This window comes from Myxocyprinus asiaticus, chromosome 22 (genome assembly GCF_019703515.2).
Source record: "Myxocyprinus asiaticus isolate MX2 ecotype Aquarium Trade chromosome 22, UBuf_Myxa_2, whole genome shotgun sequence".
Classification (NCBI taxonomy): Eukaryota; Metazoa; Chordata; class Actinopteri; order Cypriniformes; family Catostomidae; genus Myxocyprinus; species Myxocyprinus asiaticus.
Genome location: NC_059365.1, coordinates 30,858,264 through 30,870,572, shown reverse-complemented (window position 1 = coordinate 30,870,572; position 12,309 = coordinate 30,858,264). Strand labels below are relative to the sequence as shown.

At 38.0% G+C, this 12,309-nt stretch overlaps 1 protein-coding gene across 1 annotated transcript; it reads right to left on the bottom strand.

Moving 5' to 3' along the window:
- Positions 1-5: 5 nt before the first annotated feature.
- Positions 6-11,948, bottom strand: si:ch211-276i12.4 (uncharacterized). The gene is made up of 7 exons (XM_051649182.1): positions 11,809-11,948; positions 9,766-11,128; positions 6,468-6,496; positions 5,867-5,995; positions 4,096-4,162; positions 3,810-3,917; positions 6-3,691 (listed from the first exon to the last, which is right to left on the bottom strand). Exons 1-7 carry the CDS (start codon positions 11,946-11,948, stop codon positions 3,029-3,031), a joined length of 2,499 nt encoding a protein of 832 aa, XP_051505142.1. The 3' UTR covers positions 6-3,028.
- Positions 11,949-12,309: the final 361 nt, after the last annotated feature.

The following is a 12,309-nucleotide window of genomic DNA, read 5'->3' as shown; positions in this document are numbered from 1 at the left end:
TTCAGGCCAATGTCCTCTAAGCAAACCTGCCCTTGGAGATGCTTGACAGAGTGCAAGAAGGAGGGTTTTACTCAAGGTGTGCTCTGTAATGGACTGTGGTAACAGGTAAAATAGAGAAACATAGACTAAGATTAACAGAAAAGAGTAGATTAGACAGAATGACTCCCATTTTCACCCTGAAGGCCTGGATGTTCAGTGAAAAAGATAATTATTATTGTGGAACAAAAATACTTTATTAACTTATTGCCATTGAAGCAGGACATAAGGAAAATAAAATGTATTTTATTTTATGTAAATGAGAGAGAGAATATTCTACAGTCAAACTGCATGGTGCATCACTGTTCTCTACCATAAAAAGACCAAGTCTTCTTATTTGAAAATGACATTCTACTAGTTATGCATCTAGATCAACTACATGTTAGTGAATACAACAAATGGAACCAGAATGGAGTGAATATGAGTAAAAATTTACAATAATTAATTGTCATTATGAATTTACATAAGTTTTATTTTTATTTTTATAAGCACAAATAAGGCTGTCAAACATAAAAAAAGTAAGAGATCAAATGTATCACTTTAACTCAGAAGATTATAAACAGTAAACCGTGTTAACGCCAATACCATTAGAAAAATGTGAGTTAAGATTTAATATGATACTTTGGGGGGGAAAGTGCAAACAGGTATAACAATATACCTTTCAGTCACACAAATATAGAGGATACATATCCCATATGCATTAAACTACTAAAAAATAATAATAATATTTCAGCTCGTAGGAAGCAATGAGTTTAAATGGAGATCAAATGGAGACTTTTGCTTAAAGGTGCACTCAGAAATGTTATCCTCATATAAAACATTTTACTCCTAAAGAAATTCAAATTAATTTTGAAACATATTTATAAAATCATGACCATTTATGTGAGATGAAGACTTTAGTCATATCAGTAACCTTATAAAAGCTGTTTTATTCTACATGGAGCAGGGGCGCCTCATGGGGGCTGCCATTTTAGAATCACATGACCAGACGAATACTACTCGCTCATTCTCAGTAACTGTCCTGTTATTTGACACATTCATTCATAGATTAAATTAATCATGGTTTTCTGTGCATAGTGAATTTCTACAATGGCATCTGAAAACTACTGTGTTTGAATAATGCAGCATCCAAGCTACTAGGTGTCAGTGTAAGCCAATGTAAGCCACTGCAACATACTATTAAATGCACCTTTAAGTCTCCTGCTTCTCAGATTTTTCTCCTGAAAAAAGATCCTAGCAATGTCACAAACTGTGCCCAGAGCTGACAATTTAAAGTCAGAGTTTTCAATATGAACTAATTTCTCATCACTATCAGAGCTATGCTAGCCACATTAGTTTTATAGCTCTATATTCTCACTCTATGTCAACAATTTTTTCATTTGTGTCTCTTTTTATTTCAAAAAAATTTTAGGAGAAACATTTAAGACAACACTGAGCCGTCCTGTACTTTGAAAGAGCACACTCTGCAGACTGAATGTACTATAAATTCGGTGTCAGTAGTAGTAGTAGTAGTAGAATGATCTGCTGCTGAAATGGAAGTTTCAACTGACTTTACTTTCGTATTGTGATGTATTTCTGTGTAAAATGGCTTATTGAACAAAATAAAAATGTAGGGTGGGGACTTGATTTTATCCATCGTTTGTTGATTGGATTCTGAAATGTGGGCGTTGTATACAGGAATGGAGGCAGATCTCAAAGTGAGTTTGCAGTTGACACAAACACACACCTCTTTCACCATGCTGCTCGAGCCAGAGCCAGTTACCAGGGAAGTTAAACACTGATCTCAACACATCAAACTGAAAACATAAGTGCACAAGCACATCATGGTCTTTGCTTTAGATGAGGCTGTAGCCATTAAGAAAAGATGCACGAAAAGATCACAATATTTTCAGATTTTGAATCACAATACACTAAATTTAAAAGGAAAAAAACACTTACTCATGCTGTACATCCCAAGATATCTGCTATAAAAAATCTAAATAAACTCCAGAGGCATCTGAGGCATGTTGTATTCAGTAGTGATCACCTCAGCAATTCAGGCGTGAAATGTCTTGAACACAACCTCAAATTCGCCGTTATTCCTCCTCCTTCAAAACGTAAATTAACTAACCCAAGCCCAACCCTAAACCTAACCGTCAGTAGAGTTGAAATGTAATTTTAACTGCTGTATACCATTGTATATGTGATAGTGATTACTTACTGGTTTCCTTGTTTCTTGCACAACATGTGATCATTAGCGACAGAGGGAAAAGTTATGACAATTTAATTGATGCAAAAATGTCTGATGGCAGATGGCACTTGTCAATAATTCGGCAGAATGGGGTTGATTTCAGAGTACATGAACATTCGGAAAGCAACATGTCTATTTCTCGTGTGAACTATGAGCAATAACAATTTCCTCTGGGTACAAACAAAGTCTTTCTAGCAAGTCAGTCCACTGGCCGCCATTTTTGAAATGCTTCCGGGAAGCTATTTCCAGTCATGAAAGTGCAGCTCCTATCTCCTTGAATGGGGAAAGACATAAATCTTCAAAATGGTTGGTCAAGATTACGATCAAAGAACATATTTCAAATCAGCAGTAAATTCGGACAACACTGGTATCATAAATTGTGCTTCTTTACCTCAGATTACGCAAAAAAAATTACATTTTCTTGGCTTGTCTAGCTAATGCAAATGCACATTCTTGAGTTGATTGACAGGCGATATCTGCATCTAAAAGGTGACTGGCTCTTTTACCTTTAAGGCGAGACTTCCTTTCTACATCCGCTGACTGTTGGGCGTTCCAGTTTCTCCCATTCATTTTAATAGAAGTGGCCCATCTCTGCTAAATATTCTCTGGTACAAATTAAATCAGGACACCAGGAAAATAAGGTATGGTACAAAATCAAATGGTGTACACACATTTATATAGATTCAACCAAGCCTAACCCTAATGCTAACTTTAAACCGGTTCTTTTACAGTTAACTGGAAAAGACCTCAAATTTAATGTCATTAATGTCCTTCCGCTAGTTCCCTGACCCCAGTTCCTGTCTGTTTCCCCTCTCCATCGTATGTTGGGGGTGGAGGAATATGGCTCAACAAATGATCCAGCATCCTCTGCGTTGTAAAATAGGTGGCAACATTGGGGTCTTTCCCCACAGTGACAATACCCTCTCTTCTTGTCCCATCACCTGTCTGTATATTGAGCCCCATGTCATCTAGGTTATATGGATTTGGAGGAATATCAACACAACTGTAGGTTGGCATGGCAACAGTGCGAATATCTGTATTGATGCCTAATTGATGCACTTCATGCCTTGGACCCTTTGCATCTGCCATCGTTTTGTAGATTGGTGCATCATTTGGAGTAAGAGAGAAAGGACGTTGTGAGTCACTTCCTTTAACCCCAAGCAGCTCTGGCCCTGAGCACAAATCATGATTATGTTTCCATGGCAAAAATGCTGTAGCAGGCTGTTGGCTGGCATCAGAGCATTTCTGTCCAGTCTGTGACCATTCAAAGACTCTTTCTTCCCCCCTTCCAACAGATGATGGGTTGTCTTGAGCACTTGATTGGCCACTGTCAGATTGGACTGGGGATGTTTGGGGATACAAGTGTTCCATTGCTTCCTGAGTGTCTACATTCTTTTTCAACAACTCTCTAATCAAAGAGGGAACCTATGGGAATAAAGATGTCAGCTGTTAGCATTTTACTTTTGTTCAGTCAAACCCATAAAAATTCCATCTGTATCTTTGAACCCATAAATAAATAAATCTGTCTACATGATACACTTACATTGATGTTTTCTAGAGAGTTGATGGTCTTCTGTGCAGTCTCCAGCTGTTTAGTCAGATCCACAACTCTCTGCATGATGAACTTCCTTTCTGAGTCCAAGCTGTCTACCTGTCAAAATAGATAAAACAGCCCTAAACATACTTTTACTGGTGGGTACTTTATGCATAAGAAAAGACACATTTATCACACAGAACTCATTTATAGGCACTCTTTTTGTGCATAATCTGCAACAACCATTGTTTCATACTCTTTCATATTTTTCCTGCAATTTATGTGTTAACTTTACCATAGATTTGAGTTTCTGCTCCAGAACACTATTTGCTTGCTGAGAAACAGAATAGCTCTCCTGAAGCCTGCAAAAACACATTAGACAGAGAATAAAAGAGGTTTGTATTACACTATGATTGTGTGTTTTCCATTATAGGGTGTTTCTTCAACTTCAGGCAATTTCATGTCCCAGCTGGGTTTTTAACTAACACATTTCACCTTTTTCTCTTTTGGTTATATTATGCAAAGATCACATTAAAACACACATTTCTGTCAAAATAACAAAAAATGACAAATCTCCATGATGATGCATGTACAGACACTGCAAAATGTTACTATTTAGAAATTCACAAAACTAAAAGTCCCCAAAGTTGAAGTTTGAATATCCAAAATAAATAAATAAATAAATAAAATAGTATGCAAAGAGCCATGGAGCTATATTTCTGTAAAACAACATAGTCTTTGCATGTGTTTATACCACATACACTATATTGCCAAAAGTATTCGCTCATCTGCCTTTAGACGCATATGAACTTAAGTGACATCCCATTCTTAATCCATAGGGTTTAATATGACATCGGCCCACCCTATGCAGCTATAACAGCTTCAACTCTTCTGGGAAGGCTTTCCACAAGGTTTAGGAGTGTGTTTATGGGAATTTTTGACCATTCTTCCAGAAGCGCATTTGTGAGGTCAGACACTGATGTTGGACGAGAAGGCCTGGCTCGCAGTCTTCGGTCTAATTCATCCCAAAGGTGCTCTATCGGGTTGAGGTCAGGACTCTGTGCAGGCCAGTCAAGTTCTTCCACACCAAACTCGCTCATCCATGTCTTTATGGACCTTGCTTTGTGCACTGGTGCGCAGTCATGTTGGAATAGGAAGGGGCCATCCCCAAACTGTTCCCACAAAGTTGGGAGCATGGAATTGTCCAAAATCTCTTGGTATGCTGAAGCATTCAGAGTTCCTTTCACTGGAACTAAGGGGCCAAGCCCAGCTCCTGAAAAACAACCCCACACCATAATCCCCCTCCACCAAACTTCACAGTTGGCACAATGCAGTCAGACAAGTACCGTTCTCCTGGCAACCGCCAAACCCAGACTCGTCCATCAGATTGCCAGATGGAGAAGCGTGATTCGTCACTCCAGAGAACGCGTCTCCACTGCTCTAGAGTCCAGTGGCGGCGTGCTTTACACCACTGCATCCGACGCTTTGCATTGCACTTGGTGATGTATGGCTTGGATGCAGCTGCTTGGCCATGGAAACCCATTCCATGAAGCTCTCTATGCACTGTTCTTGAGCTAATCTGAAGGCCACATGAATTTTGGAGGTCTGTAGCGATTGACTCTGCAGAAAGTTGGCGACCTCTGCGCACTATGGGCCTCAGCATCCGTTGACCCCGCTCTGTCATTTTACGTGGCGAGTTGCTGTCATTCCCAATCGCTTCCACTTTGTTATAATACCACTGACAGTTGACTGTGGAATATTTAGTAGCGAGGAAATTTCACGACTGGACTTGTTGCACAGGTGGCATCTTATCACAGTACCACACTGGAATTCACTGAGCTCCTGAGAGTGGCCCATTCTTTCACAAATGTTTGTAGAAGCAGTCTGCATGCCTAGGTGCTTCATTTTATGCACCTGTGGCCATGGAAGTGATTGGAACACCTGAATTCAATTATTTGGATGGGTGAGCGAATACTTTTGGCAATATAGTGTATGTAGACTTACACAACAAGATTAAAACAACATGCAAATCTGTTAAAATCAGAGAACTCTGCATTGATGTTGACCTTCTGTATTTCTCTTTGAAGTTGGCCAACTCCAACTTGGCACACTGCAATTCGGTCTCCATGTTCTCAATGCATGCCACAGTCTGCAACAGGTTCTCATTCAGCTCTTTGTTGTAGTGCTCCAGCAGCCTGAAATTTATTACAGATATTTGTGTGTATGTATCTGTGTCAGGAGGAAAACATTTAATTTCTGCATAGACACTCTTATTATTATTACATGGTCACAATGTGTATGTAAAAAGGTAGTTACAGAGTAATACTAATGAACTATGTATTTACTGTGAAATACTTTTGTAGAGCTGCTTGTGCTTACATATTGTTATTGTTATTACTATAGTAATTAATAACATGTAATATGTGTAACACAGACACTGTAAAATAAAGTTACATTATATAGCATTAATGAAGAAAAACATTATCAACATGTGTGCATGTACATTCCGATGTCTGTGTGATAGATGTAAATAGAAGCAATCAATATGCCTCAGGCTGTAAGCAGAGTTTAGGAAACTGCGCAGAGTAAAATATGCGAAAGCTCTAGAATAAGAGCAAAATCTATAGTCTAAAATAACCTAGCAGAAAAAACAAGGAAACCACTTACTGAACTTTGTTCACAGCACTGAATGGATCCTATGGTCAACAGAATGGGGAGAGGGGTCAAACAGTGAAAAGAAGAAGGGAGGTTGGAGAGAACAGAATAGAAAATTGATCTTTGAGGTCATTTGCTCCAGAAAAGACAATTATCATTGATGACACATCTGGTTAAATTGGGTTATAGCGCATATGGACAAAGTAAAAGGCATCTCTCATGCTTTCGCTTTAAGAGGTAATGATATTTCGATTTTGATGTTTCTATGCTGTGCCATAATTACACAATAAGATATAGGCCATGCTATATAGTGAATATAGTGATGGCTAATGTGCATTGACAGGCATGATATGCCTGCAACCCCATTATTTACTATGTACTGCAATATAATAATATCGCTTTTGTACATTATTGCTTTTATATAACGGTAACTAAAACAAATACAAATATTAAGGTCACAGATTTTCAATAAAACATTATTTATCATGCCAATTTATTAAGTGTCATCCTTGAACAGCAGTCTAAGACCCCTTGATGGACAAATTGATGAAGCAGGAGCCCTGTTACATATTGCATAACATTTTGTGTTGGGTTTTAAGCCTGACCTATAAGGTAACATGCATACAGTACTAAATTCATGTATTTATATTTACTTTATGATGCTTACTTTGCAAAGCCATTAAAATAATCACTAATGATGCACAGTCATATACTTAATTTTACTCAATACTTTTTTAATGTGGGAGGGACAATGAAACATTTAGCTAAATTTTAGCATCTTAACTTTAGCTTTAGTAATATTAAAGGAATATTCCAGGTTCAATACAAGTTAAGCTCAATCGACAGCATTTGTGGCATAATATAATGATTACCACAAAAATACATTTTGACTCATACCTCCTTTTCTTTAAAAAAAAAAAGCAGAAATCTCTGTTCCAGTGAGGCATTTACAATGGAAGTGAATTGGGCCAGTCCGTAAACATTAAATAGTCACAAGACATAAACAACATGTGTTAACATGATGTTAGTGTGATAAAATCGCTTACTAACCTTTTCTGTGTAAAATTATTACCAATTTACAGCTTTACATTTCTGCTTTTAAACCCTCCAAAATTAAGATCCAGGAGTTTTGGTTGAAGGTTCAGAGTTTTGTGTGGGATGTATTGGGCACTTGGGTTTCATTTTGCCCCAGACTCTGTATTTTGGGCGATGGGGCGGTCATCGATGTTGAAAATAGACACATAATGAGTTGGGTCCTAACCAGCATCATGATCGCCAAACAGATTCTTTTAAGGGGTTGGAGGTCGGCTGGAGCACCCTCATTTCAGGAGTTGTGCTTGGAGATGGGGAGGGTGGAGGCCTTTGAAGAAGGGTCATTTAGAAGACTGGGGAAATTGAATTTGTTTATGGGGAAATGGGGCTGATATCTGATGTTGCTGGATGTGTGATTATTATTATTATTTATTTATTTATTTTTATTATTATTTGTGTGTGTGTGTGTGTGTGTGTGTGTGTGTGTGTGTGTATAATCATGTACAACCACTGGGATGTTGTTGGGGGTCAGGGTGGGGTTGGGGATTGGGGGAGGTGTGATAGTGGGGGTTAATTGTTGTTTCTGTGTGTGTGTGTGTGTGTGTGTGTGTGTGTGTTTTGTGTTTAATCTATAAATCAATAAAGAACTGTTAATCAAAAAAAGAAAAAGAAAAAGAGAGAAATATGTGTGTATATATATATATATATATATATATATATATATATATAATATATATATATATATATACATATATATATATAATTTGAGATCAAACAATAATTGTTGCACCCCTTGCTGAAGACCCTTACACTAGAAGATTCACATCAATTACCGTAATTGTAACCGATTTGTAAAAACAGGTCACGTATCCGCCGAACTCGTCATTACAACGACTCCAAATAAACAAACAAAACAAAAAATTGTGTGAACGTTCAATGCGGCTCTCGCGAGACTTTAGTTAACTGGGGGGAGGGGTTACCTTCTTGACAAGACCTATTACAACTCTGAATTTTATGAAAGCTCTGACTTGACAGTTGTGACGTCATGTAAAAAGAAAGGAAAAGAGTTCGGAATGATAAACTACCACACTACTCTTACTATTTCTGCCATATATATATATATATATATATATATATATATATATATATATATATATATATATATATATATATATATATATATATATATATAGGCTACAGTAAATATAGAGTAGTATCAGAGCTCGTCTGAAGGTAGGGGATACAAGGTTAGTATAGGATAGCATAACGCAGTGGTCCCATAGACATTCTATGGGTGGTACAAGAGGCCTTTTTTTAATGGATGTCTATGGAGGAGATGGTTCCCCACGCTGAATAAACTGCTTTTGCGAGAACATAGCTCATCACTTAATGAATTTACCGCATGTCTGGTAATATTCAAAATTTTTTACACTAAAGTTCCTTTTGGAGTGAACAATATGTGGAGTTTACTACGATAAAATTGCTATTTTATACGAGAAGTCACAAACGATTTTGCGCCAGGTAGGTGTCAGTTTACGGCTCTCCCTATTCATTTGTATGGTATCTGCAACCGTTGACTTACTGTCGTAACACGCTAGTTGACCGCTACGCTCTCTCCTATGGTAATAGTGTGGAGGTTGTGATTTCACTGTAGAAGTTCTCTGGTAGTATGTCATTCTGAACTCAGCACGTTTCTATTTCATATGCCATTTTATTATAGCCAGTGTTATCTGGAGCACTTTCTTTATTCTAGTGAAAGAAAATATTGCAGTGAATTAATTAATTAATTTAGTGATTAAATATTTTGCAGTCATCAACAACAAAGACACACAAATTTCTGTTTTGCCATTATGAACATTGTCATAGAAACAAATACTTTCTCAGTCCGAGGATGTGAACAACTAGTAGAATCTCTGAATTGTCAACTTGTAATTACAGTAATTCTAACAGAACGTGAACATATAGCATTAGTCCCTGAAATAGCAGAATGTTGCTATGAAACAAAAAATAACAATCTATGATGGACCTTATTCTGAGTAGTGGCATATTTAAATTTGAGGAATGAAAACGAGCCTGTGAGGCATAAACTTACAGTCAGTTCAATGGCATGCACTTTATAAAGCTGTATAAAGGTCCTAAATTACATCTAATATCTTAAAAATGTTGTAAATTTTATTTTTTTTTTGTCAACTGAAAACTATTAATTTGTAAAAAAAAAAATTATTAAAACATTTTTAAGATATTAGATGAATAAATTTTGGTCTTTTAAATAACTCACTCTGTGTGGCTCAGAGTGCCTCCGGTGTCCTGTGTGTTTGGGTCTGTCTCTTTTCTCGGTGGATGACTTTCTTGATGGAGACTCTGAATCCAACCCAGTGGCTCGGAGAGGAGGAGAGGAACGCTTGTGCTCCTGCTTTGTATGTAAATGCATGGATGGGCCATGACTGCTTTGATGGCATCCTTTGTGTTTAGAGAGGTGTCTCTGGATAGGCTCTGGGCTGGTGCTGGTACCATCAGCGAGCAGCTGAGAATATTGCCTGTGGTGCTGTTTGTCTGAAGTAGCCCCTTGTCTTTCAGTTTTAGAAGGGTGGCGGGGTGGTGGGGCACGAGGACTGCTAAAGTTTTGGGTGTAGTGTTTGCCTGGGTGGGATTTCTTGAGTCGTGGGTGTGAGATGAAATCAGAATCAGTCTTTCCTGAATCAGGTCTCTCAGCTCTAATGGGCTGCTGTTTAGGTTGCGGCATGACACTGTCCTGTTTTTGCCTGGCACCGTACTGTTTGTGTTCTTCATTAGGAGATTTTTGTGGTGTCTGTGTTGTGACACCAAGAGAGTTAAGTGTGGAGGGACTGATAACCTGTTTGGTGATCTCATTCAGAAATGCAGAGAACTGAATCTTCCCTTTCACAAAGCTGTTCCTCGCTGCTTCCATGGAGCTTTGCTTGGATGTTTCTATGACTTTCACCCTGGTGGAGAGCACTTCCAAAGACCTAACCTTTCTGAAGTTGCCTCCTTTCTGGCCCTCATCCTTGTTTTTCAGAATGCCTTTGCTTGGCAAATGAAGAGATGATGCAGCCTTTTTGGGTCCACTTCTGCCCCTTTGAGTGTTTTCAACATTCAGACTTGCAGTCTTGTACAGTGCACCATGGTCTATTTGGTGATGTTTTTCAGAGTAACAGTCTCTGGGCTTACTTTGCTGGAGACCCTCCTCACTTTTGCTGTGAGCCCGGCAGAGTTTTGGTGTCTTACTTCCATGCTGAGAAATAGGGAGCAGCTGGCCAGAATCTTCTAGGCTGTGGCGCTGCTTCTGATTTTGAAAATGTAATTGATGTCTGTGATCATAATTAAAGTCCTCACATTCTCTGTCATGAATTTTCCACTGGACCTCTGGGATGTTGGAGCACGATAAGGAATGCTGGGGTTTGTTGTACATAAGATACATCTCATCATCCAAGCTGGGTACTGAAGTCCAGGAGGGAGACGAAGAAGGGGAAGAGGAGGAAGACAGGCTGGAGGAAGATCTTTTAGTGAAACCATGGTGCTCTGCAGCCACTTTGGGATGCCTATGATGATGATGCTTGTTGTCATGGTGATGGAGATCATGACTATCACTGTGTTTCCCATGACTGCTTGAAGAGCTATGACTGATGTAAGAGGGGTTACATAAGGAATACAAGCATGAATTTCATGTCACTATGTGGTCTCTTCTTTAATCATTAAGTCTATAGTTCAGTCAATATCCTTTAGTTTTAAACATTGCCCAACAACATCTACTCAGTTTACTCAATTAATACATTAATACATGACTTGTGTTACACATGGATAATATCGCCATTATATTCATGCTGTATAGACAAGGTTATTTTTCTCCATTAACTCGACAGCATTTGTGACATAATGTTGATTACCACAAAAATGTATTTCAAATCGTCTCTCCTATTCTTTAAAAACAAAAAAGCAAAAATCGAGGTTACAGTGAAGAAGTTACAATGAAAATGAATGTGGCTCATCTTTGGAGGGTTTAAACACAGAAATGTGAAGCTAATCATTTTATAAAAGCACTTACATTAAATCATCTGTTAAAACTCATGTATTATTTGAGCTATGAAGTTGTTTAAATTGTCATTCTTACAGTCATTTTAGGTTTTTAGGGTTTGTTGACATTATATCGTCATGGCAACAAAGTTGTAAAATTGGCTATAACATTAAACAGAAAAGGTTAGTAAGAGATTTTATCAAACTAAACTGGTTTAGTAAGATTATGAATGTAAAGATTGTGAATCACATTTGAACACATACCCTCAAGAAAAGTTCAAGCACATACCTGTGTGATCCTTGCTGGTGATATTGGTTGTGGTGGTAATAATGGTTGTGAGGATGCTGACGAGCTATGGGATGGTAAAGTTTGTGAATTTTGACCTCATCCTCCGGGGAACCACGCACAGGCATGAAGTACCTTTCCATGTTCTTTTTACTGACGAATCTGAAGTCTGTCAGTAACGTGTTGTTTGCAAAACTATCAAAGTTTTGCTGTGCTAATTGTGATCCTTGTAGCTGTCTGGTTTCAGATTCGTTTAAAAGTGTGTCTTTAAAGTTCCATAATTTTGAAGAAAGAATTATCTTCTGAAGAAATATGTTCAAAAGTGCAACCTTCTAAAACAGCAGATGGTTCTCCTCTGGACTTGAGCAGTCCAAGTGAAACTAGTCTAATATTTCTAGGCATTCCATCACCCAGTATCCATCTGATTGTGATGTAATGACTCTCAGATGACATTGAACTGAATGAAAGCACGCCCTCATGGAGAGAGAAACCATTGGAACAGAA

What these genes read in the sequence shown, in the direction of transcription:
- si:ch211-276i12.4 (XM_051649182.1), bottom strand. Translation starts at nt 11,948, where the DNA reads ATGGAAAGGTACTTCATGCCTGTGCGTGGTTCCCCGGAGGATGAGGTC. An exon ending in TTCAAAGAGAAATACAGAAG is followed by an intron (nt 4,163 to 5,866) that starts GTCAACATCAAT and finishes GTGTTTTTGCAG; the next exon opens with GCTTCAGGAGAGCTATTCTG. An exon ending in ACTCTCTAGAAAACATCAAT is followed by an intron (nt 3,692 to 3,809) that starts GTAAGTGTATCA and finishes TTATTCCCATAG; the next exon opens with GTTCCCTCTTTGATTAGAGA.